The following is a 25,857-nucleotide window of genomic DNA, read 5'->3' on the forward strand; positions in this document are numbered from 1 at the left end:
TACATATTGCCAACCATAAACCATTTCAATATGAAAGCAACAGCTAATTTAATTCAGCAGTGTTTCTCAGGCCAGGCCCTGCTTGCTTATTTTAACTCCAGATAAAATATAAATTCATCAACGATCCATAAGTTGTTGCACTGTATTGTAGCCTATAATAAATGTATTTGGCATCACCATTTGGCACATTTCATCTACTACAGTTTCGTGATGAAAATGTGCTCATGGAGATTGTCTGTATTCATTAAAAACTGTTCCGAATATATTTTGCTTAATATATAGGCTACCTCCTGAAAAAAATGTTGCTGCTGTATGAAATTTAAAATAATTGTTAAATGTTTTGGGCTCCTATGAACAATGGATTCTATGAATGTGTATAACTGCCTGCATTCCAAATGTACTCAAAATAACGTATTCTACTAAACTAACATCCAAAAGCATTTCCCGCATCAAATCAGGAAGACCCAATGCAGTGCAAATGCTTTATCAATATGGTTTGCATTTCTGCCTCTGCCTTATCACATAGGCTATGCATTTAAGTATACAGAAAGAGTCTCCGGTTCGCGCGTCCTCCTCACTACCCCGGTACACTACCTGCACTAGTCTTAAATGATTGGTGAAATTCCATCCCATTTAGCAAGTAAGATTGGTGTATCAAGTTTTGTAAATCCATGATGCACACAAGATATTTTGCAGTTTCGTGTGGAAAAACAGCGGCGACTATTGCTGTGGCTTTGACACAGCAGTGGAAATCAACCAGGAAAGGATTTGTAACTCAATTAATTGGCAAGGGCCCCACCCAGCCCCTGTTGTGAATAGCCTACCACATGGAATACCATCAATGGTAGCAAATTTTTACCGGAACTCCAGTCACATCACGCAGTACGAGAGCTACACAACAGATACTGTTTTCGCAGTCGTGATCATATTTCGATATTATTCTGTTAGCAAGTTGTGTCATCCCTGCAGAATGGGGGGAAATAAAAAATAAACAAATACGTGCGTGGAAAAAGCCTTGGACACTCCCCTTTAGGCAGAACTGAGAATATAGTCAACCCTCATGTTTGATGTGCGCATGGTTGCCAGATTGGGAGATTTACACGAAAATGTAGGGTTGGTTTTACAGTAAAAATGTGTGGGAGTCAATTACAGATGATGAATTTCAAATAGAGGGACGAGGCCTGTGACAAATTTGTACGGGAGTGAATTGAAGATATGGAGTTTTGAGGAGTTTCTATTGGGAATGAATTCCCGGCATCTGGCAACATTGGATGTGCGTAGCACTGTTGTGATACGTTTCGTCACTCGGGTTGTTAGGGTGGAGGCACTGAAGGTAGCGAGCCATGAGTATATGTGGAAAAGCTAGCTAACGCTATTACATTCCCGCTACAGCGAGCAACTTCATCGGTCGAGGAGGACGTGAAGGGAAAAAGAACTTGCACATTGTGTACTAGACGAATATTGAATAATGGGTAACTGCCATACCGTTGGACCAAACGAAGCCCTTGTGGTCTCAGGTAACGTTTGAAACGTAGTTTGCCCCTCCATGCTTTGTTTTGGCTTTTCGAATAAAACATGGCGCACCACGAATGGTTAAACGTAAAACGTGGAATCCTTGGAATCATGAGGGTCTTCTGCTGTGTGGTTCCAGTTTATTTGGTCGATTGCTGCAAGATTTTATATGTTGAAAATGCATGTTTTAATATTTTATATATAGACTAATGGAAGGTTACATTCCCTTTCTATAATGACGAATCCCATTCAACAGAGGTTAGATCTAGCTATAACTACAGAATATATAAATTATAATCATGGCTAACTTTGCTAGCTAACTTAACTGTTAGCGCAGCACAAGCTTTACGATTGCACAACTTTCCTCATTTTAAGTGGACTAGTAAACCGATCACACAATATAAGGTTATATTCTGTAAGCAGCAAATTTTAACCTACAAATATTGCTCTTGTAAGCCTGGTGACTTGCGCTAATATAAGGTACGTTAAGTTATCGAGGGTCGAGCTAGCCTAAATGGTTTCTGGTGAAATGGGGCTTTCCCCATGTGTTCCGTTAACAACGAAGAAATGTCTATGTGTAACGTTTCATCTGAAAGATCGTCCTAATGCAATGTTGGAAAATCCAACATGGCATCCGCTGTGTGCGATGGCTAACGTTAGCTAGTGAATTATCAGGTGTATATGTTGGACCTATGTAGACTGCCGATCAGACGTCGTCTTTTTCCATTTTTGATTTTGGGCCCGAAAAAATCCTTCCAGGTGGGATTTACAAAATGTCTGGTTAGGTTTTGCTCTTTCCACAGACAATACATAAACAAACAGAATAGTATTATGTCCACAACGGCCGCCCGCCCCTGTCCTCGCTTTTGAAATACAATATATATGGTGGCCGCCGTAACGTTATCGAGCCGTCCCACCCAGATGCTGTTGCTGGCGAGTCGTATCACACGCTCAGCGCAGGGATTGACGGCAAACCTGGCTAAACTTTCATTATAGGAGTCCGTTGCGAGTTACGTAATTTAATTGAACGTACTGGGGGAAAATGTTTTCAGGTTGAGTACGAACTGTTCGGGGGGAAACGAGCACCTGACCAGATGACGAAATTTCCAGGCATTATAACAACGTAACGTAACGTGACAAGCAATTACATTTTTGATATCTAACATTAACTAGCTAGCTGACCGGACTTTCTATGATAGCTAACGTTATACAGTTACAATAGGCGCGGTTTCATCTGCTTGCAAATCTAACTTGCATCTCAGAAGGGTTTGTATGATTTAGCTGGGTTTTCTTTTTGTAGGATCTGAAGTGTAGCTAACGTCCTGTCTTAACGGTCGTAGGGAGGTATGAGAGATTAGTGTGCATTAGTGTCCGTCTTCAAACAACCTTGGTACAAAAACGTGATTTTGTACGTGGTTACTGTATTCAATATCATTGAATTCAGAACTCCGTAGATCCGCACATATAGTGAAAATGACATACGAGAATCCTTCGATATTTTATGTTTATTGCATTGTCCTTTATGCGTACTGACAGGTCGCCCTAACGTTAGGTCTAGTTTACTTTCTGTAGGCTGTTTCGTGATCTCGAATGGATGACCGTTCAAATTGATTTTTCAAAGTACATTATAAAATAAAAGATATTAGGAATAGGTTTTGAACTTGACAAAAAACGGTATTCTTCGGAAACGATTCAATCTCACAGGCGACCACGTTTATCTTTTCAACGTTATAGGCCTACGCTAACATTTCGTCTATTCATCATTCAGGCCGCCTACATTAATCCACTGATTATAGCTTCAGGACAAACGGACTTGTCTGGCACAAGTGAGGACAATTGACTACCGCATAGTAGGAGTTTTATTTATTTATTTATTTATTTATTTATATATATATATATATATATAAACACAAGCTCACTCCCAACCCAACATGTTCAGGGATTCAGAATTGCAATTCAAAGACGGAAATGGCATCCCAGTGCACTGTACCTCAAATAATTTCAGTAAACTGGTTAGTCTCCTAAATGGAAGCCAGAATTTGTGGGGCGTTGTATCTATAAAGAAAAGTACCAAGCCTGCGGGTTTCCTTTTATGTTTAGCTAAAAAACATTGATTTATTGAGTGATGGTAAGCAGTGTAATGTCCCCAATTTATACAGTGTAACCTAGAGGAGCTGGCCTCACTGGTAGGTGCACTTAATTGATTTAACCTACAGATTCCATAAAACATGTATGGATTACCAGTGAAAGTCCACTGTCCGAAACAATACTCTAATTTGGAATGTTATTTTTTGTATCAAATTTAGGATTTTACCATGGCCGATATGCTGTTATGTTTGTTTACAATGTGCATTATTGTTCAGTCCTATGTGTTGCCATATGTATTGCAGTAGGTTATATTAATACCAGATAGGCATCAACAAATAGGACTAATGGCTTCTAAATTTAATCACTGCACATGTTTAATGTATAATGAGATTGGTTTGATGGAACAATTGACAATTGTAACAGTTTGTGTAGATTAGGGATTTCATTCTGGTTTGTGGTTCACACCCTGCAGTCTAGTTTTCCAGTTAACACATACAAGCACACCTCAATGCAGAAGATCCCAACCCATTTCCTCTTTACATACCAGGCTAAGGGAACCATTAACAAAGCTAAAGTTTGTTTTCAACAGTTAGGGGCATGCAGCTCAAGTTATTCAGTACGGACATTGGTCTTTGAGACTCCCAACTTTATCTTTGAGGTTTTGCATGTCCTGGCCACACTTCGATGCTTGCTGTTCTTATGGTAGATTTCTATCATGTGACTTGCAATGTGACTTGCAGTATTTTTTATTCTCAGTAGATGATCAACAGGAAACTGAAGCTCTTGAGTAACTTGATTAGGAGTGTACATGGGTTTCATTTCATTGTATAAATGTGGTGTGTACGTATTAGTTAAGATTCCTCTGGACTCCATTGGAAAAGAAAGGGGTCCCTTCAGTGCTTAGTCTGGACGAACGCATGTACTTTCTGGGGCAAAAGGGAGGAGGCTTCCCTATCGGTTAATCAAACTGTCTGTCTCAGTGTGCTGGTTCTCCCCCCCCCCCCCCGACACTCCCTCTGTTCCGTGTGTGCTGCAATCTAAGTCCCAACTGACACACACCAGCGAAACAGACAAAGCTATCAAGCCCAAATTATCTGCTCAAAACAGAATTATGGACAAATTCGAAGAAGATTTTAATTCTGTTATATCACGGACTTGCCAAATACATGGCGTGACTTTGTTGAAGAACCTTCAGCGCGTATGTTTGGATTCGCTTTTATCAAACAGAGATGTACTCGTTTGCTTGCCTACAGGATTTGGCAAAAGTTTAATTTTTCAAGCATGGCCTACGGTATGCAGTCAAATAAATACACAGAAAAATGGACAGAATAAGCAATGGGTTTGATTGTTTGCCCGTTACAATCAATACAATCATTTTCCCCAAATACTGGCGAACTGATGCGGGTCTGTGGAAAAATTTGCCTCCGGTAATGTTTTCTGGTGGTTTCAGACCACGCCTGGCCAAAACACTCTGATTGGTTGGAAACGTCAAGGCATCGGCCAGGCTCTGTTGAATGAAGTGAAAAAAATATCATGACATAATGACGAACTTGCACTTGATACATTGCTTGGGATACATAGATGCAGTAGGAAGATAAGTAATTCTCCATTTTAGTCTAGTCTGGGACACATGATGAAATCAAACTTTCCTCAACATTCACACAAAATCAAAACTTTCCAATTATACATAATAATATAATGATACACTTGTTTACTTTCAAACTACACCTGAACCATGCCTTTAGTCTATTCGTTTCTAGGGATAACATTTATTTCACGGTCCTTAGCAGGGGTGTCCAATATTTTCTTAAAAGAGCCAATGTGGGTATGAGTTTTTGTTTAGCCCAGCACTATGACAACTGATCAACTAATCATGGCCTTCAACCAAGACCTTTATAATTGGAATCAGGTGTCTTAGTGCTGGGATATCAAAATTGGGAAAAAATGTCTGTTAACCCAGCATCTTAGTATTAAACTTATAAGTATAGTTACAAAGCAAACCCTCAACACCAGGTCAAGCCCTGAGAAGCACACTGGGCTGCATTTGGCTGCTGGGGCAGTGCTCTGATGAGATACACATTTATATTTTAGTTTTGTGGCGTTTCACAGAGGTAGCATGGAAGCTTGGAGGGGCTAGTTCTATTTTGGGCTGACTTGATTGGCTTGAGTGGAGGAATTTCAGGTTTGCAAATGAAAGCCGGCAACTGATTAGTGTAGTCCATGACAACCTATTTGGACCCCTAAATTCCTTATATGGTAAGAGTAATGTGGGTTTAGAATAGATGTTAAAGGAATTATTAATTGAATACTTGTCTCGCTGAAATTTGGCTTACTTGTTTTTTTTCCATGTTCCATGTTTCCATTTCCATGCAAATGTAATTTGTGGAGAAGGAATAATACACATTTAAAGACATGTAAAATATGTAATGTAATGTAAAAAAAAAAAAATGTAGGTTTTGTTTTTGCAAGGTTTGTAAATAAATACCATTCCCATTTCTGAGATGGTTGAGCCATTTCATGTTTTTTGCTAGAACCATGTTCGTGTTCTAATTGGAAGCCACAGACAGTTTTTCCAAAAATTGAGTTTGAACAAATCTCTTAATAGAGAAATTAGTTAAAAATATGTAAAAAATTTTAATGAAACGTTGCCTAAATGTATAATTATTATGGCCCTGTGTGAATTTTCCATTAAACTGGTGGCTAAATATGCTAGGCTATTGGCTAACTAGGAAATAATGACGGTATTTTGAAGTTTTTGTTTAAATTAAATAAAACCAAGGAAGATCATACTAATGGCACATGATGCCATTCACTGCTATATAATGGCTCTCTGGAACAACTGTTGCTCTGAAAAAAGAAAAATAAATGCATTAGTCCATCCTTAATTTAAAACAATGGCATGGCTTACTTACTAAGCCATGCCATTGTTTTGGGATGGCTAAACTCAAATGGCCTATCTCCTTTGGAGGAGAAAAATATGTCAGCCTTTGGAGGGTTGGTAGGCCATTTGCCGCTTTGCACACCTTGCAGGCTTTCCACTCTCTCCTTGGTCATTTTTGTCTCCAGTGGAATCGAACTTGTAATATTTGACACACCCGAGGTGCGGTGGAGTTGCAGTTTTTCTTGGCTTCTCCTTTTCTAATATATAGCCTACAGCCTGCATGGATGGCATGACTCACGCACAAACTTTATTTAGGCTACGTAAGGATATACCTTCCAGACAAAACAATAATGTGGTTTTGTCCTTGTCACAATACAGGTGAGCGCTGAGTGCAGCTGGGCTTCTTATTTTGCCTAGGCAACGAGATTGCGAGCTCAAACCCTCAATTACATATTCAAAATCTTCGAACAAATTATGAGAATAATATTTCCATTTGTACCGTAGCATAAACGAAGGCGAAAATGGCTGTGCCGTGTTCAATGGTATGACTTGACAGCTTGATTGGAACCTCGGAATTGCCAATTGTTTCTATGACTACAGTCCTTGTGTGTAAGAGTATGCATTCCTTAAACATTAAAGCCTGTTTCTTGGCTATTAAGGCTGGTTTTCAATGGGCTTTGTGTGTGGATTTAATCAGTCTGGTATTTTTGTTACCACCTGATTTATGGGAACTGCTTCACTTCCTAATTCACTGTGGGAAGTACTTTCAGAAGTCTTTCCCTTTTTTGGTAAATGGTAAATGGACTGCATTTATATAGCGCTTTTATCCAAAGCGCTTTACAATTGATGCCTCTCATTCGCCAGAGCAGTTAGGGGTTAGGAGTTAGGTGTCTTGCTCAAGGACACTTCGACATGCCCAGGGCGGGGTTTGAACCGGCAACCCTCCGACTGCCAGACAATCGGTCTTACCTCCTGAGCTATGTCACCCCAGTTTCCATATTGGGGGATATATTGGTTTAAGTTTACATATTGGGGGAAATGCATTGAAGGAAAGATAGACAGTGAATGAAATCAAATGCAGTCTTTTGGAGTCACGGTTTACTTTCAGCTTATTTTAGTTTGCAGTCGTGTACGCATTGACAGGTACTGCGCGCACTGCTAGGCTCTTTCTGTGGGTTTTGAGAGCATCATCTGAGCTTCCTCGGGCTGTGAAAGTTTTCATGCGAATAAGAGGCTTGTGGTGATCCACGGAGAGCTGAATAAACACCTTCGTTTTTGGCTACAGTTCTGGTGACCTAGTTTTTGATTGTGTGAAACTGTTGAATGTTGAGGATCGATTGAGGGGATTTTTTTTTGTGGCTTTACAACAAGATGCAAAACAGAGGGGTTGTCGTCAGTCTTCAAAAACAAACAGTTAGTCGTACACAAGGTGTCCAATGCAATGTGTTTGTGCTCAAGCTGAAAGCTATGTGACATTATTAAACAGCCTCTCTAGGTCTGGATGTTTAACTTGAGTTTTGAGAGGACAAGGCCTGTCATTTCACCTGTACCACACCATTGGTTACCCAGTGAGGAAGTACATTATTCAGGGCCCGGTGTTACAAGTAAGCCTTTTCCACACAATATATTTTAACCCACCAGTGTTCTGGCTGTTTCCTGTCAGTGTCATGTGTGAACAGGAGCAGGAGTAGATCTTCCATGTAAGGTGTTTCTCCAGTTTGCCAGGTCGAGACCTAGTAAGATTTATGGGAGTCTACTGCCACGGCTGTAGTTTGAGCAAAAGCAGCAGCATTCCCAGGTAAAGCTCGCAAAAAAGGTTAGCGTGGCGGCTGCGCAAGAAATGTTCCAGGTCCATGGCTAATGTAACCGCATGTTGACCAGCTGACCGACACTAATGGTAAAACGCGGGAAGTTAGCAGTCAGATTTAAGGTTGGTCTGTTAGAAGGCTCTTCATCTTCATTTCTGCAGCAACTGTGGAACTGGCCTGTGAGGAAAAATGAACTGAAAATTTGTGTGCATCCAGCGAGCACAGACATGCTTGGCTTCTGAAGTAACTTGTGCACTGAACAAAGGAGGAGGTGACTAGTATGTCAGTGCCGTTAAGATTTCACAAAATGTGGAAACCTTGATTGGTTCATATGCTTACGAAACAATAACTGCTGGACTAGGGATGTGTTGCGGCACCTAGATGAATTGGGATGGGATAGAATTTTATCACGATTTTGCAATATTTTTGGTGAAGGTTATCATCCTGCCAAAATCTCAGGCTATACCTTGTATGCAAACCAGTGATGTGTTCAGTTTAGTTCATGTGAATAACTATGGAAGGCATATGAATACCTATGTGCTTTCCAAAAGCAATGCATGTGTTTTGTGAGGGTTCTTAGGTTTATGGTGCACACACGCACACACACACGTACACAACGAATTCTTGAAACTTTACTACTGCTAATTTTCGTCTCAGGTGATTCACAGATGTTCGTGCCAACATCTTGTTCACACGTATTATAAAGCCAGTCATGCACCGCTCATGTGTTTACAACTCAGTACAAATGACTGTCATAACGCTTCCTGAAACAACTCACAACGACCGAAGACATTACACGTGACAAGTTTACTTAAAAGCGAAAGTAAATTATTACAAACATTTACACAAGTTTTGCGCCAATATGGCAAAAGATTAATGTTCTGCTGATAGTTGGGTTGAGAGGAAAAAAGATGTTTTACAAGATAGTTTAGGCCACAGCCTTACTTGTTTGTTTCAGCAGAGTCATTCTGTGCCATTGGACCCATTTGCCTCCAAGTGTAGCTTTATAAAATAGAAAGAAAACAAAATCTAGCAGCAGTGCCAGAGATTCAGTGGTGGCACTGCGCCACAGCTGCCTCTGTGTAGGGGAAAGATTGGAAGGAGCACACCGTGTTTTCACCTGGATGTTACGACCCTCTAGCCCTTCTGACATCCCACCAATGGGTCCCACCCTACAGCTTTGGAACCGTGGCACAGATTACTGTTAATGGAGTCCAGTGCCTGGTTTCTTTTTAACCCTCTCAGTGGAGTCCAGGGTCCAGTTCTAACCCCCAGTGGAGTCCAGGGTCCAGTTCTAACCCCCCAGTGGAGTCCAGGGTCTGGTTTTAACCCCCCAGTGGCATCCAGGGTCCGGTTTTTTTAACCCCTTGCTTTCCCCTCTCCTCCTGCAGGTGGCTGCTGTGGCTCAGACCAGAAGACTTATATGGTGGGAGGCTGGGCTTGGGCCTGGTGGCTGATCTCAGACATTCAAAAGTAAGGCCTCTCTTTCTGCCAGCGCGGCTGGACCCACTGCCCCCCCCCCTCATCACACTGACTGTGCCCCCAGGTCCCTCCGGTGCACCCTTAATCCATGTCTGCTGGACAGCCGTGCTTGCTGGTCGGTCAAAGATTACTCCGTGCAGCCCTAAATTTGACTGAACAAAACCAATCACCAAATTCTTTCTTTGTGAGTCTTGGAGCGTGTTTTTTTTTTTTTTGGCGCAAGTAGTAAAACATTAAGTTATTTTAATAATGGTTTACGGTTTAATTCACGCAAACTTGTTGGCAAAAATGTGAACATGGCAGTTGGCATTTAAAAGACACTGATCTTTCCCTGAGAAACTGAAAGAGATTAACAGTTAGGCTATTATTTTACACGTTTGACTGCAAACTCTAAATGAATTGTCGAAGGAGACAAAGAGTGTTTGGAAATGTAAACCTCCAAGGAGGGTGTTTTGTTCGATGTACACAGCACATTCCAGGTCACTGGGCCTCGTGATGCTGATTTGGTTTTGTACATCCAGCTGAACACATTCCCTGTTTGTTAGTGCCATTTTTAGGGCAGTTTAAGTAAGCTAAGAGAATGCACTAATATGTGCTGACACCGTAATAGCAGTGAACACAAGGTCTGTATAGACTCCTGACAGTGCCAGTGCCCCATTGTGATGTATGAACTTGCTGTAACATCGCCCAAGGAGGGCGGGTTTCGGGCTCCTCACCTCCTCCTAAAATACAGCGACGACTCTGGTCGGTCAGCCGACAGCAGTCTGCCTGCGCCAGCTGCGCAGGTACTGTAGTCGTCCGACGCGCGGACTGCGCGGCTTAGCTGCTGGAATGCGGAATAATAACAAGAAGAGGTGGTGAGCAGTGCGCATTTCAGAGTGCACGTAGCAGGGTGTCGTCTTGAAATAACCAGGGTTTGTGCAGCTGTTGCAGGGGCCTACAAATACAGTTGGGCAGTCCAAACTGGGTTAAAAAAAACAGATAAAGAGAAGTTAAATTCCTTTTTTCGCATTCCTGTTATGAAGGTTCAGCTTCACTAGCTGCACGCTGAAAAGAGAAATGATTCGTGATGGTCTCTTAGGTTGCTGCTATCCTCACAAAGAGAGCAGCCCTCTGCATTGGAAATCATTGACCCACCAAGCAGCAGCTGGAGACAGCAGTTTACAGTGTTTGTTCCGATGGTAATATGTAACATTGTCATTGTTTCATCTGTCTCCATTTTCAAAGTTGAATCGAACGTCACTGATGTTTATTTACAGTATGTGAACCGTACAGTATTCCAGTAATAGACGTGTTCACACTGGTTTTTGTTTTTGTTTTTTTGTTTCTCTCTCTCTCTCTCTCTCTGCCATGCTAACCTTCCTTGCTTGCCTCGTCTTGAACTCACAACTGTCACCTTGCTGGGTTCAGACCTTGGCTTCGTGCCTTGAACTGATGGAGGTCTTTGTCTAGTGCTTGAATACTTTGTTAGTTTTGTGTATAAGCAAAGCATTTTAGCTACTCTAAATGGATGGCTCAGATTATTCCTGTCAATGGAGTAGAATGGTTTTTTCTTTTTAACTAACAGATACACATACACAGTTTTTAGTTTGTACATATAAAAATCTATATATATATATATACATACACACTTTTCAGGATGGTAGAATTTGATTCCTTATCAATCATGAACAGGAATCAAATTCTATGATGCATAAGTGATATGATGTGTTTTCAATGAGCTCAATTTGAAAAAGGCCCTCAACTGGCTCTTATCACATACTACAAATATTGATTGGACAGCTGTCAGGGTTGTTGCAGTACTTCCTAATATATTGCTGTAATGTTAATAATACCTATTAATCATTAAGTGAACAACTATTTGCGATTCATTTTTCCATTCATTGAAGGATTATCTGAGCCTTCCATATGTACGCTTGTAACTAATACTAGACTAAGAGGACTTGGCCACCAAAGATTGCAGTAAGCTTCTTACTCACCAAAGCTCTGGGAGTTATGGTAGTCCCTCGTCCCAACCCCAGCAATCACATTAAACACCCAGCACACAGAGTAGAACATCTGACCTAATTCTCTGGGAATAAGAACATCAGCTTATATACTCCGTATCAGACTCGGAGGAATGAGATTGGGTGGACAGTTGCACCTTTTTCGTATAAAATAATTTCAGACATTCTTCTCACCCACGTGCTCCCACAAATAGAATGAGGCCTGTAAAGAATTGTGGCATCAAGCAGATTTATCATTTCAAATTTTGTTAAGCGCCAAAAAGGTTCTCTGAAGTCAGTCAGTTTATAATTATTTATAATAAATAATTATTGCTGTGAAGTGAAGGAGAGGCAGAACTTATCAAATGTTGTGTTATGGAGACCCGATCCAGACAGGAAATTCAGTGTTCTTTTTATTTTCCTTCGTTTCCTTTTGTGTCTCAAAGAACACCGTTTCCTATTTCCTACTTTCGTTACCTAATCTTTAAAATGCTATATACCGCTTTAAATAGTGCAACAACAAAAAAAAAAGCCTTGTACATTTTTGGGGGCTAAGTTGTTTGGGAGTCGGTTTCCAGTAAAAAGGAACAAACAATGAGTCACGTGCTTGAATGAGGATTTCTCCTGCCGCTCAATAAGTTTCCCTTAAAGACCATTACAACTCATGGGAAAGAATAGATGAGGGCAAGTTGATGATTATGTACAATTTCGCCACCGTTTGTAATTTCCCCACGACCGTGTGCGTTTTGTTCCCTTTAACCTTGCGTTTTGATTGGATGGCCATTTTTAAATGATTTACAGTTTTACTTCAGTGCTTTTGATTTTGGAATCGAGGACTGGGCATGAGAAACTGTGCCTCCTGCATTTGAAACCCAGGCAGTGGTTTCCTCCCTGCATCCCGAAACCTGTAGTCCTGTAGTCCTGGTGCCCTAATCAGTCTAAGTGGCTTAATTCCATTAGCGTGACATTGGGTAGTATGTCAGAACACAATTTATATCGCACGCTACTATTTTTGTTCTCTAGCTCGGAGATTTTTTTTTTTCCTTTGACGTTCTCATTACGGGTTCAGACGGCCTGATCCAGACTGGGGACACCGGACAGGTTAATTTGGGCTAGCTCAGCGGTCTTATCCCTTTGGTGCTGGGCGAAGACGCCAGGGCCCCGCCCCAAGGGGCTGAGAACGATGAGTCATCCGCTTTCCCAATTCGCCCTGGCCGGCTCAGCCGAAGGCTGCGGCGATGGGCTTTGGCTCTGCAATAAATCGTCTGGGCGACTCGCGTTTGAAGAGCCCATTGAGTGTTGAGGAGCTAATCGGTCATTGGACGAGAAATCCTGCAGTCAAGCGGTTTTCTTACTTGAGGCGGTCCACATCTTTGTTCCTTTTTAGTGTCAGCAGGCACCTTCCTCGATGTCTCTGATATAACGACCTCTGTATATTTGCTGTCCTGCCTCTCCTATTCCAACCCTCTGCTGCGTAGACTGAGTCTGGAGGTTATGACCATCCTCTGTCGCTGCGAGAATATCGAAACCTCGGAGGGTGTCCCCTTGGACGTGACAGGGGTCGCTCAGGTAATGAACCGCGAAAAAAAAAAAAAGAAAAACAAAAAGAAAAAACAAGCCCCGCGAGGGTGGGACGAGTAACGCAACTAAACACGACTTTTAACTTTGTGCTTCTCTGTTCTTCCTGCCTGACTCCCTCCTGCAGCAAGGGATGGAGCTGACACTAACCTCTTCAGCCTTCTCAACACAGCTCTCACTTTGCTGGCATCACCCACGTGCGTTGGCAACAGGGTCCTGTAATGATTGCTGAGGAAATCCATGGCAACCTAATACCTGCTTACACCCCCCCCCCCCCCCCTTCCTGAAGGGGGGAAAAAATTCAACGCAACCGTAAAATGACTCTTTGAGAAGTTCACCGTGTTCCTTCGCTGGTAGTTGTGTTGCCTATTGGGAATCTGACCAAAATTCCGAAAGCAGTTCCATTGCCTTGACCTTGTTGTGAACACACTGGGGCCTTCAGAGTTCTGGGGTGAAGTTTCTTTGTTTTTGTTCTTTGTGTTTCTTGATTTATTTATTTTTTTTAATACATTTTTTTTTTTAAAGGCATTCTTCCATTTATTTTTATTTTTTTCCTTTTTTCCTTTTACTTTACCTGGAACATGCCAATTTCTTACGTTCTCCGCAGGATTACCCTTGAGATAATGACCCTGCAGCCCAAGTGTGAGGATGTAGAGACAGCGGAGGGTGTAGCTATTACTGTCACAGGTGTGGCACAGGTAAATCACCTTCTGGGAATGCCTTTTTCAGCTCAGTTTGGCCCAGTCTCCCACAGACCTCCAAGGAAGCTTTATTTGTAGCTGAGCCAGCGCGAGCTCCACACTGACCCGCACACAACCCCAACACAAAAGGTCAATCATTCTCAAAAAAAGCATCCGACAGACTCTCAAATTAACCTTTACCTCTCGTGGCCGTGAACCAGAATTACATCTGCTAAATTTATAGATGTTTTTACTGTGTATTTACGGTTCTCATGGCACGCATAGGCTATATAATGCGTCAGATGTAATCTGCGCTGATTACCTTGGGTAAAGAGTGTCAGCCAAACTATATTGATCTATATTAACCAATACATTCAATAATGATGAAAAAATGTTTTTGCTCTTTGAAATTTAAGTAGCAGAGGCACATTTCATGTGAGTTCCAGTTTAAACGGAACTCGAATTATTGCTTTATAAACGTAAACATTGAAGTATGGTTTGGTTTGGAGATCCGGTTTGGAAAATTTTACTTTTAATGTTTATTCTCAAAAATATAATTCCCGGATGTTAAATTTAAAAAAAAATAAATAAACAGGATGTTGCAAATATCTGTGTTTGCTAAGAGTCATTGACCTTAGTGGCATTTCACTCAGTTACTGTGTTTTGTTTTAAATTCATGCTTGGAGGAGGGTGGGAGAGAAGAGGGACTTGGAAGGCCTTCTATATATATATATGCATCCGATTCCATTGTTTATTTGTGTATGCTTTGATTTGCCCTTATGTGTGTTGTTTCTGTGCCAAGATTTGCAGTGTGTTCAAGAAGACATTAAACGTTCTAAGAATACTCCACGTCCGTTTGAATTACTGACAAGTTTGAATCGTTGAAAAGTAAAGGCTCCTTTACTTGTACTGAGGTCTGATCCTGTAACTGAAATGTCATTTATACAATCTATTTATTGCCACATTAGGTTCTGTACATATGATCGTTGGTTTATTGTTATGTGTATTATATTTATTTTAGTTCATTGTATGCAATAAGCGTATTTTTGTCTTCGATATGACTGCAAAATCACACTAGGTTCAGGTTTAGTTGTTTTCTCAGTTTTGGTGAAAATATCTTCAAAAATGTTTTTTTCCCCACTAAGTGTTTGTGTCCCATAATGCTTCATTCATCTGTTGTTTACTGACTCAAATCAATCTAGTCCTGTAAAACAGAGCCTGGGGCAATACCAAAAATGGGGCAGGTCACAATTGTGTCTCTCTGCATCTGGCTGTAATCAAGCCATTTTTGTATATTTTGGTCAAGTAACTCTCTTGCACCCGAAGAGCAAACATATTTTTTTTTAAATGCAGACTTGGAGTTCTTAATGCATCACTGTTAAAACATGTGAAGAAGAACCTGTGTGTGACATTAAAACAGACCCATAATGGTGATATATCGCTACTCACGATTCACACGTGGGTATAAGTGCATTCAAATCTGTAATGGCTTCTGTGAGCTGAGGGACGAAGAATAGCCAGAATAACTGCAGTCACGAAATGCACTGAAGTCTTTCTTCTTTTTTGTTTGATATCATTTGATTTTTCTTCTTTTTCATCCTGTGTGGAACTTCTCAGAGCATGCTGTACAAACTGTTGTGTGTATTGGGGGTGGGGGGGTGGAGGGGGGAGGGGAGGGGGGTTTGTTGCTGTGGAAAAGCGGGGGGTGGTCACGAATGAGCCGCCGTCCATCTTGCTTGCTTGCTTTCCCACCGCTGATGGAGATTTATTTTGTATATATTTTTTTGGGTCCCCCCCCCCCGCCCCCCCCCGTAATGACGAAGAGCCACGTCCGTGAGCGGTGGCTGCTCCCTCCGAGTGCATGCCTTGTGTGTTCCAGTGGTCAGCTCCTCTGCTTCTCCTCAAGGGCCTCATCGTCTTCCCCTTCCTGCGGAGCTCGTAACTTCCCACTTTCCCCCAGCAGTACCTGCTCCCTTGGTCTTTCCGTTACTGTTTTTGGTGGGGAGGGGGGGGTGTTTCAGTACAGTGCTCATCCCTAATTTGGTGGGCCATAGGTAGTGGGCTACATGCAGCTCCCTGTTGCACCCTGTAACCGCTATATAGGTAGTTAACCAGGTTTCAAGGGTGTTAAGAATTGGTCCTGGTTTTGATTTTCGAGGAAGCGCCTCAAGTTACTTGTGGTCATTTCATTTCTGTCCGTTCCAGAACTGGGGTCATATACTACAGTTGTAAATGGGGCGGGGGGGGGGGGGGCTGGGTGGTTTAGTTGATCTGAAAAAATTCCCTTTAAGTACACAGTATGATGTTGTCAAGAGTTTCCATTCAAACACTAGTAAATATAATGGTTGTTCACAGTAAGATCCATACATTTTATTTTCTATAGTTGATAGTGTGCTGGAGACTGTAAACCCTTTTTATAAGCTGATTGACTGTTTCAGGAGTCAAGACAAGATGTATGGGTTCACACTAATTTGTACAGTAGCTTTCAGTAGTAGCTTTCCAGCCTACACTATCATATTGTGAAGTATGCATAATTTAAAATTTCATAGTCTTAATTGGTGCTCTACTGTAATGGAATGACGTTTCTGTGGTCATAGGGTTTCTTTGTTAAAGCAAACTTCACCCAGAAGTGATCACTCTGTAAAAAGTAAACACAACTTTTCTTGCTGAATCCCAGCTACTCAAAACAGAGGGTTTATCATGAAATTTGGCCTTGTGCTGTAGATAGATATTCATGGAGGAGTTTGCTCTTGACACTCACTACTATGAGCCAGCTGGTGTCATAGTAACCCGGCGTCTGCAACTTTGATTATGCTGGAAAAACATTCAAAAAAAACTTTCAGGCAAAAACATTATTCACAGGTCATGTAATCAACCACAGAATTCTGTATTTGCACATTCTGTTGAACGGTTTAAACAATCCGAGACGAGACCACACTAGCTGCATTCCAATTTAAGAGGCATGTTTTTTTTTTAAGATTTGGAGAACCCCTTCAGTCCACCACTGCTCACTCACTGCTGAATTTCACCTCGCCAGGTCAAAGTTATGACCGACAACGATCTGCTGGGAGTTGCCTGCGAGCAGTTCCTGGGGAAATCGGTGATGGAGATCAAAAGCGTGGTCCTGCAAACCCTGGAGGGACATCTTCGCTCCATCCTGGGTGAGCGGATTTCGACTTTCAGCCGAGTCATTTGCCATGCTCACGACACCCTTCTGTGGAGCACGTCACCTAGAACCTGCCTGTTGTGTAGAGCACCGTTTGACCCCTGACCCCTGTGTCCAGGCACCCTGACGGTGGAGCAGATCTACCAGGACAGGGACCAGTTTGCCAGGCTGGTGCGGGAGGTGGCGGCTCCAGACGTGGGGCGAATGGGAATCGAGATCCTCAGCTTCACCATCAAGGTAAACGGTGGTCCCCGGACACAAACTGGGCAGCCATGTCTGAATTATGGGCTAAAGTGGGGTCTCCAACTCTGGTCCTGGGGGACCTCAGGGTCTGTTAGTGTTTGTAGCCACTTAGCACTGCGTTGATCAGTTGATTTGATCAGTTTACTCACCTTACCTTGTTGATTTTAAGGTGAAAACAAAAATCTCCCCTCCTGGACCAGTGTTTGGAGACGCCTGATCTATAGGTTCAGCACAGAGATTTTTGCTGAATAAAAAAAGTGACACATTCACTGACCTGCTTGGTAAAAACTATGTTGTTCTGGTGCAGGTAATTAAACTCACTCAGGAATCATTAAACTATGGTGGAAATGTTACATTTTCGTCATCTACTGACACTCCAAATCTGGGATCTGGACATGAATAATTGAACCAACATACATTCAAGTACAGAAAAACTGTGATTGTGGGACTTTTATACTTGCGATAAGTTTGTTGTAAAACAGCTATCTGTTAATGTTTAGACTTTTAAAGGTTTTCCATAGTGCACTACAGGTGTCCAGCTCAGCCAGATTTTTCATTGTGCAGTGGGTAAAGCACGGAGCTTGTGCTAGGTGATGGGCATGTGCTGAAATGGGGTTTGTTGTTTTTTCAGGACGTCTACGATAAGGTGGAATACCTGAGCTCTCTGGGAAAGACGCAGACGGCGGCGGTCCAGAGGGACGCCGACATCGGGGTGGCGGAGGCGGAGAGGGATGCAGGAATCCGGGTAAGGGGTATTTCTGGGGGTCAGTTGGAGATGGAAGCTTGTGAGATAAATAATTATAAAGAAACCATTGCTTTGTTGATTTTTCACGATCGTGGAGTTCTGTTGTGCTTAATGTGACTAGTCACAGGGGAGAGAGTCACATTGGCCATGATTCAAATCACTGATTTGCCCATGAGAGAACTGGGGGGTATTTCACGAAGCAGGATTACTGAGTTTGCTCAGTAACTGTGCTGAGTAAAACCTGGAAAAGTTCTGTTTACTTCAGTCCATGTTCCAGGTTCGGGAGGGTTCCGGGTTTTACCCAGTGCAGTTATCCAGCTAACTCTGTAATCCTGCTTTGTGAAATACTCCCCTGATCGTTCACCAGGGAGCCACAACAGATTATAGAATTCTTTTTATCATAGACCACCCCCCGCCCCCAACCCTGTTCCCTGGGACACACAGTGTGACGTTGGGTTCAAGCTGAGCTCTTCTTGCCTAGATATTGAGTTGTCAGTTGAAGTGACCTTATTTCAGCAGTTGATCCACTGTAAATTATTTACATGAAATTTGCTGTTGGCAGTGTTTTTATGCTGCTGTAAAAGATAGTCATTCAGCATTTGTTGACATCAGCTACTTGAACAAATTCAAGGCACATATTCAAATCCTGTGTTCCAGGCATAATTCAACTACTTATGACTCTTCCCCAGTAAAGCTCCACGCCTCTCACCTGTCTGTCCAACTTAATTTGTTTATGGTGTGCATAGGATAGAAGTATTCTACACACCTGTCATCACCACAAATAGGCACCACTAATTTTAAAAAAGCCAACGTGGCTACAGAATGTGTGTGTGTGTGTGTGTGTGTGTGTGTGTGTGTGTGAGAGAGAGAGAGTGAGTGAGAGACTGCTCATTGAGTTTAATATTTATCCTTGCAGTGAGGAAGTTGAAGGGTTGACCAATGCAGTTTTTATAACATAATTTACAAAGACACTGTGCTAGTTATCCTCCTGTGTGGGGTTAGTAACAAAGGTCTATTTGTGTTCAGTTATGTGGTTCGATTTGAACAGTGACATCACTATGTTTATGCTACTCTGTCTTGTGTCTTGTGTTTAATGGGGACCTGCCGTTGTTCCAGTATGAAGGATGCTCTTCCCCCGTTTCTCAATGCAGGAAGCTGAGTGTAAGAAAGAGATGATGGACATCAAGTTCAAGGCTGACACCAAGATGGCCGACTCCAAGCGCGAGCTGGAGATGCAGAAAGCTGCCTTCAACCAGGAAGTGAACACCAAGGTACCGGACACATGGAAACATTTAAGCTGCTACGTGGCATGTCGCAAAAATGGTATTTTTAATCACTAATGGACAGGGTTTCTTCTTATTCCCATAAAACATGAATAATTGCATGCAACTCCTACAGTATAGCTTGAATGTAAACCAGTTGGCATTTTTGACATGTGCCTCTTCAGTGCCTCATGCACATGTTATATATACCATTTTTGAATAAGGTTCATGAGTCTCTTTTCCTGGTGGTGAGGATGCAGTTCAGGCATTAGGCCCGGGCTTGTCGGGTTGAGACTATGTTCTCTGCCACATCAGAAAGCGGAGGCCCAGCTGGCCTACGAGCTGCAGGCGGCCAAGGAGCAGCAGAAGATCAGGCTGGAGGAGATCGAGATCGAGGTGGTGCAGAGGAGGAAGCAGATCACCATCGAGGAGAAGGAGATCCTCCGAACCGACAAGGAGCTGATAGCCACGGTCAAGAGGCCCGCCGAAGCCGAGGCCTACAAGATGCAGCAGCTGGCCGAGGGACAGAAGTAGGTCTCCCCGTCCTCCCAGAATGCCTTGCAGCGTCATAAATGCAAGCATGCTAGCGCTAATTCCCGTTGGGCGTTTGTGCAGGTTTTAGGGTTATTTATACATGACCCCCCTCCTACCCATCCAGCTGTTGCCTGTCATGTGACGACAGCCTGTTGTCATTTCAGGAAGTACACGGCAATACAGTTTTGGGAATGCTAAGAATCTCTGGGTGGGGATGGAGTGTTTGTGTGTTGAAGTGGAGTTATGTTTCATTGTGGTGTAAAATGAACCCCCCCCCCCCCCCCCACCCCATTTCTCCACCGCCCCGTTCTGACCAGGATCAAGACGGTGCTGACGGCCCAGGCCGAGGCGGAGAAGATCCGGCGGATAGGCGAGGCGGAGGCCGGCTCCATCGAGGTGGTGGGCAAGGCGGAGGCCGAGAAGATGAGGCTGAAGGCGGAGGCCTACCAGCAGTACGGAGAGGCGGCCAAGACCGCGCTGGTCCTGGAGGCCCTGCCCAAGGTGAGTGGGCCTTCCCAATCCCGCTGGGGGGGTGGGGGGGGGCGTCTGAGCGCCGCTCGGCGTCCGGGGGGAGCTGCAGCGGGTTTTAGCGCCGTTGTGACCGTCGCGTACGTGACTCGCACGAGCGCGGTGTCGCGCTGAGGCAGCACAGCTTGGCAGCCATTTTGCTGTGGACGTGCAGTTGCATTCCCTAATTAGGTCATTGCAGAGAGGACAGCGCTCCAGGGCGAATGATGAAAGCAGCCACTTCAGTCAGCAAGGCTAACAAATAGAAGTGCGCGTCATTTTACATGGAAACGTATTCCCTTGTGTTCGTTCGGAAGGTTTTGAACCCATCAGGGGAAGCTCATAATGTTTAAAGCATTTGAAAGGAACTGCGAGTTCTGGGGGGCTGACCAGCTCCTGGAGAGCAGTCCTCCCCGAAGCGCGTTCCCTCTGCTCGCGTTCTCAAACGACCGCCGTGCCCCCCTAACAGATCGCGGGCAAGGTGGCCGCGCCCCTGGCCCGGACCAACGAGATCGTCATCCTGAGCGGGGAGGGCAGCCGCTGGACCGGGGAGGTGAACCGCCTGCTGGCGGAGCTGCCCGTGTCCGTCAACGCCCTCACGGGAGTGGACCTGACGAAGGTGAGCCGCCCCTGGGAGTCCCCTCTCTCACGGATAGCGCAGACGCGCCGGTACCGCGTACGCTCATACACATTCGGCCTGAAGCGAGCCTTTCCGTACAGCACACGCGCACCCAGCAACGCTGTTTTGAGTAGCTGTACTGTAGTTGTTATCGTCTGGTTTGCTGTTTGTTTTTGGCAGGTTGTGTGGTCGTGTTGCGTTGTTGTAGCGCGTTTCTCGTAGCCCTGCTCCTTTGTATTTCCCGTGAGTTGGATCACACGACATGCACTTCTGCACACGCTTCTGTCCTTAGCTTTGGACCAGCTAATCTTTGTTTTTTTCTTTCCCCCCCCCTCCAACAGATTCCTCTACTGCAGAAGATGACCAATCCCCAAGCGTGAAAACAATCCGCCCCTTTTACTCCACTGCGTTCGTTTTATGCACTCACGTCGACTGCCTTCAACAGAAACACTTGAAAATGGAATTTTTTCTACAGACAAGTGGGTTTTTTTTAGACCTCTGGTGCCTTAGTTCCATAGGACCAGAAAATCTGCATGAGCCACTGCTCCCTTCATCTTTCATTTTCATTTCTTAAAGGATTAGAAGCAACTTCAGGAAAAAAAAAAAAGAAATATATGTATAAATTTACAGTGGTCACAGAAAGGCATGAGCAAAAGCTGGGGAGCCCACTTTAATTTTAGTTGGTTTGAGAAAATAGGTCCTGTAGTTCGGGCGTGTCTATGTAGCATAATCTGTGGCAGTTTGCAACCTAAGATGGATTCCTCTCTATTAGCCTGAGCAATAGTGTGGAGTCCCCAATATGGTCTTGGTTAGAAGTGTCTTTCACAGTTACTGTACTTTTTGAGGCTTGTGCATATTAGTGATTGATGATTTTATGGTTGTTTGTTAATCTTCCCCCCCCCCCCCCCCCCCCAATTATTTTTTGTTCTGTTTTCATTTTGAACAGACACTGAGATTGTGCTATAAAGAGGCCACGGTTTCCCTTGTCTCCGCCCCCTGTGGGGTGGTTGGAAAGGTCATTGGTAGTCTCCCGTCGCCTACTCAACGGGGCAGCCGACCCAGTTGTGGGTCGATGAAGTGCGAAATGACAACACAGCCTAAGTCTGTCCCTTCCTGTGCCCCCGTTTTGTTGAAATAACCCCCCTCCCCAGTTCACATCACCATCGCGCAGTCCAGTGTTCTGTCTGCACTGCCACCCTTCACTGGCTGCTGAGTTTCCTAGTTCAGCCTCCAGAGTTCACCCCCCCCACCCCCACCCCCTTCTTTCACGCTGAGCTCGACTCCCCAAAGTCCAAAACTGACAGTCTGTGCGTTTGCGCTGCTGTTTCGGCCTCAGTAGGAAAGGAGGGTAGCCATCTTGTCCACAGGTCAGTCAGCCTACCTCATTCACTTTTACACACAGTATCCTGTGAGTAGGATAGTGAAATTTGACACTTCGCTATGTCACTTCCTGTCAGTCCCTGCCCTCCCCTAAATACCATAGGCTACAACCTGTGGTATTTCTTTACATTGGGCACTTCTTTATATAAAATCAATGAAGTAGAGCTGAGCTTTAATCCCTGTGGAGGCAGTCGAGTGTACAATACCACTGAATAATAACATCAAGGGGGATTAGTATATATAAGGTGACAGTCACAAGACACAGACTGCAGGTGTACCTACTTCCTCACACAAAGTTCTTGACTAGTTATTGTGTAGTCAGTTAGTTATTTTGGTGCCTGCCCAGCTAGTTATCTGCCTTCCGACGTGCTCACTCCCATAGAACCGTGAACCTTCCATTAGCCATTCCGTCCACACGCCCGTCAACGAAATGAATCTGCCTGTTTTGGGTTGCCTGTCATGTGCCTGGTCGACGGCGGCCAGGTCGACGTACACTAAATAGAACCACACGCAGCGGCCAGTCGATCGCCAGAACCGTAGTCCGCCCGCGAGCCATGCGCTTCAGCGGGAGATTTTTTTTGTACTATCTTTCAGCCTGTAAAATGACCTCCGGGGCTGGTTTGCGGTTCTCGGTGCTGTTCTCGCTGTAGAGGTTCACCCCACATTCCACCCCCCCCCCCCCCCCCCCCCCCCCCCAGTTTTCTGACGTGTCTTACACTTTCTGCTGTTGCTTGCCTTGCCTGTTGCATAGCCCCCGTCAGTCAGGAAGTGATTTGTTATTCCAGAGCGAGCTTTGGCTGCAGGACCTGGTGTCTCGTGTGTGGCTTGGTGACAGAATGACATGGCTCTATCTGCGGCTAGGCATACAACACGGGAGATACAGCAGAGGCCATCAAAACGGTCATACCAGTCATCGTTCTAAAATAGCAGGACAATGGATATTTAAATATGCGAGTATGTATGCGTATGCCTATTATATACAGGTAGATGTATGTATTTATGTGTTTGTATATTTATATTTTGTCTTATGAAAATACATACACGTATGCACATACTAAAACACACATGTATACATGCGCATACCATGCAAGCCATATCATAAGAAATAGCCTTAATAGGAGCCCATGGTTATACGATTGTCAGGCTCTCTGCATACCAGACTCTAGTTTCACCTTGCTGTTCGCAAGACCTTAGCTTTAATACCTTGCAAATTCCTTTGTAGTTGTGGTAAGATATTTTTATGTCTATTAGGTGTGGCGTCTAGAAGGAAAGGTCTGTTGCTCCTTTACTACTGTAACTTGTGGTAATTGATATGTTTAGTGTGACACCACAGTAGTGTGAATAAGAACCTGTTATATTAAATCACTATTGTGTATCAGCTAGGTTTTCCTAGCTGTGCTTTTGGCTGTGAATAATTGAACAGATAGAGAAGGGATTATATAGTGTACGTTTTTATTTATGATTTTATAGTTCTGGTGTTCACAGACAGATTTCTTTTCTGCGTTTTTCTTTTACGATTAACATGTGATTCTGTGCAAGATAGTTACAGATAATTCTTTTTTATGCGTGAAAAGTTTCTAATTTTTGCATTCCATTTGTGTCTTTGTCGTCATATACCTTGCCCAAAGGTTTTGTTTCCTTGTTGTTTCAGTTGTTTAAACTAGCAGATGTTTTGTATGTGCATTTTTTTTTTCACTGTGGAAACTAAAATACTCCAACCTCACAAGGTTGTTTTTAACCAATGGTCAAGCTATAAAAGTTATTTGTATTCCTTTTTTTAAGTGTCTTTTTACTGTTCTGCAAACTATATAGTGGTCTACAACAGTTGTAGTCTGAATTCTGTACTTGCCAAACCAAATTGGAAGAATTCTTGCAATGAGTCTTTTTAGCTTTGTCTAGGAGTTCAGGAAAATTGTTAAAACTCACCACAAACTTTGTAGTCATCAGTGGCACTCCAAACTGCAATGTTATGCTGCTGAAATGAAATATTAAAGCATTTTGAGACCATATGTGACCATGGCAAATCATGAGTCATGATGTAATAAGTTTTTTTTATTTTTATGAATCCTCAAATACACGGGCCAACCCCATGAAACGTTGAAAATTTTTACATACCAAAGTGAACTTTCTTTTGGCTGTCTGAAAAAAGGTGCACTTTTGGAGTATTTTTTTTTTACGCACAGGGATTTACCACTACTTGGCCTTTGTGTCTTTTTTTTGTGGAACATTGACATTTTGTATTTTGTTACCGGGCAACCAGTAATGTATACGTCAGCTGCCTCCCTGATGCAAAGATTTAGCTTGTTTCATCCATGTTCAGATAGTTTATCTTTCTCTAAGGTCAATGTTACGGAAATTGTTTAGTATTAAAAAAAGAAAAATATATATCTGTTTATGGTTATTTTATAGTTGTACTGATTCAGTTCATTAAGTTTTTCTCAATATTGAAGTATCTTCATAATGTTTCGTTTTTTAAAATCAATAGCAAAAGAATCGTCATATTGTTGTGTATACTCTGTGAAGTTCAAACATTTGTTTATGGTGGTCTTTTCACAATATTCCCAATCTTCTTGGCTTGAACCTTTTTGGGTGCCAAAGTGAAACAAGATTGGGACACTTTGGCTTGGTAGAATTTTCACTTGTGAAACTGTTAGAGTTGTGTGTTAAGCATAGAATCGCTTTGCAGTGTTAAAGAGATAAGAATTGGCTGAAGACCAAATTTTAGAATCCTCCTTAGACATGTATTCATTCATTTTACATGCATATATACATTTATATCTGTGTGTGCTGTTGAAAAGTTTGTCTACTTAAACCTGAGTTATCACTAATTGTCTCAGTGTGACTTTTCCTGAATCCTAAAGACCCGCATGGGAACATGTGCATGTGATCTTCATCCATAGGATCCTGACTTGTTGAAATGTTATCCACATTCATGTAATAAATGTTCAGTCACTATACTTGTTCTCCAGCTGATTTGTTGATCTGTGAATTTGATGAGAAAAGTGTCATTAGCATTAGCACACACACACACACACACACACACACACACACACAATTCGGAGTAGAGAGTACTTCCTGTCACTACCCCTTTAATTCTGTGGCATAACGTTACGTGGGCATGAAACTGTGGGTTAAGAAATGGAGGCAACCAAATTGTTTCCTGTTCAAATGTTGCGCATCGCATAGTGGACAGGAAGTGGTACTTCGTTGTACGTGAAAATGCACTCCTTGAGAGTTGTCCTGCTTGTTGTGCATGTGCACCGCTGAGCTTTGAGTTGCGTGGATGGTCTGGTCTGAATGCCTATAATTAAACAGATGCGTTACTTTCATATCAAGTTCCGTGCGGTCTGTGTTGTGCGTGACCACAAGTGCACACTCTTGACGTGC

At 43.1% G+C, this 25,857-nt stretch overlaps 1 protein-coding gene across 3 annotated transcripts; it reads left to right on the forward strand.

Annotated features, from left to right (window-relative positions):
* The first annotated feature begins 1,296 nt into the window (after window positions 1-1,296).
* LOC118234910 (flotillin-2a) lies at window positions 1,297-25,427 on the forward strand. 3 transcript variants are annotated; one of them, XM_035431769.1, is made up of 11 exons: window positions 1,297-1,517; window positions 9,681-9,762; window positions 13,235-13,325; window positions 17,052-17,175; window positions 17,299-17,417; window positions 18,055-18,168; window positions 19,320-19,439; window positions 19,746-19,960; window positions 20,282-20,465; window positions 20,941-21,090; window positions 21,432-25,427. In XM_035431769.1, exons 1-11 carry the CDS (start codon window positions 1,469-1,471, stop codon window positions 21,468-21,470), a joined length of 1,287 nt encoding a protein of 428 aa, XP_035287660.1. In that variant the 5' UTR covers window positions 1,297-1,468; the 3' UTR covers window positions 21,471-25,427. The 3 variants fall into 3 exon arrangements, with proteins under 3 accessions (XP_035287660.1, XP_035287658.1, XP_035287661.1); XM_035431767.1 differs by lacking the exon at window positions 13,235-13,325 and adding an exon at window positions 13,942-14,032 and having other exon boundaries at window positions 1,298-1,517; XM_035431770.1 differs by lacking the exons at window positions 1,297-1,517; window positions 9,681-9,762 and adding an exon at window positions 13,942-14,032 and having other exon boundaries at window positions 11,393-13,325.
* The last annotated feature ends 430 nt before the right edge of the window (window positions 25,428-25,857 follow it).

The sequence above is a fragment of the Anguilla anguilla genome, chromosome 9 (genome assembly GCF_013347855.1).
Source record: "Anguilla anguilla isolate fAngAng1 chromosome 9, fAngAng1.pri, whole genome shotgun sequence".
Classification (NCBI taxonomy): domain Eukaryota; kingdom Metazoa; phylum Chordata; class Actinopteri; order Anguilliformes; family Anguillidae; genus Anguilla; species Anguilla anguilla.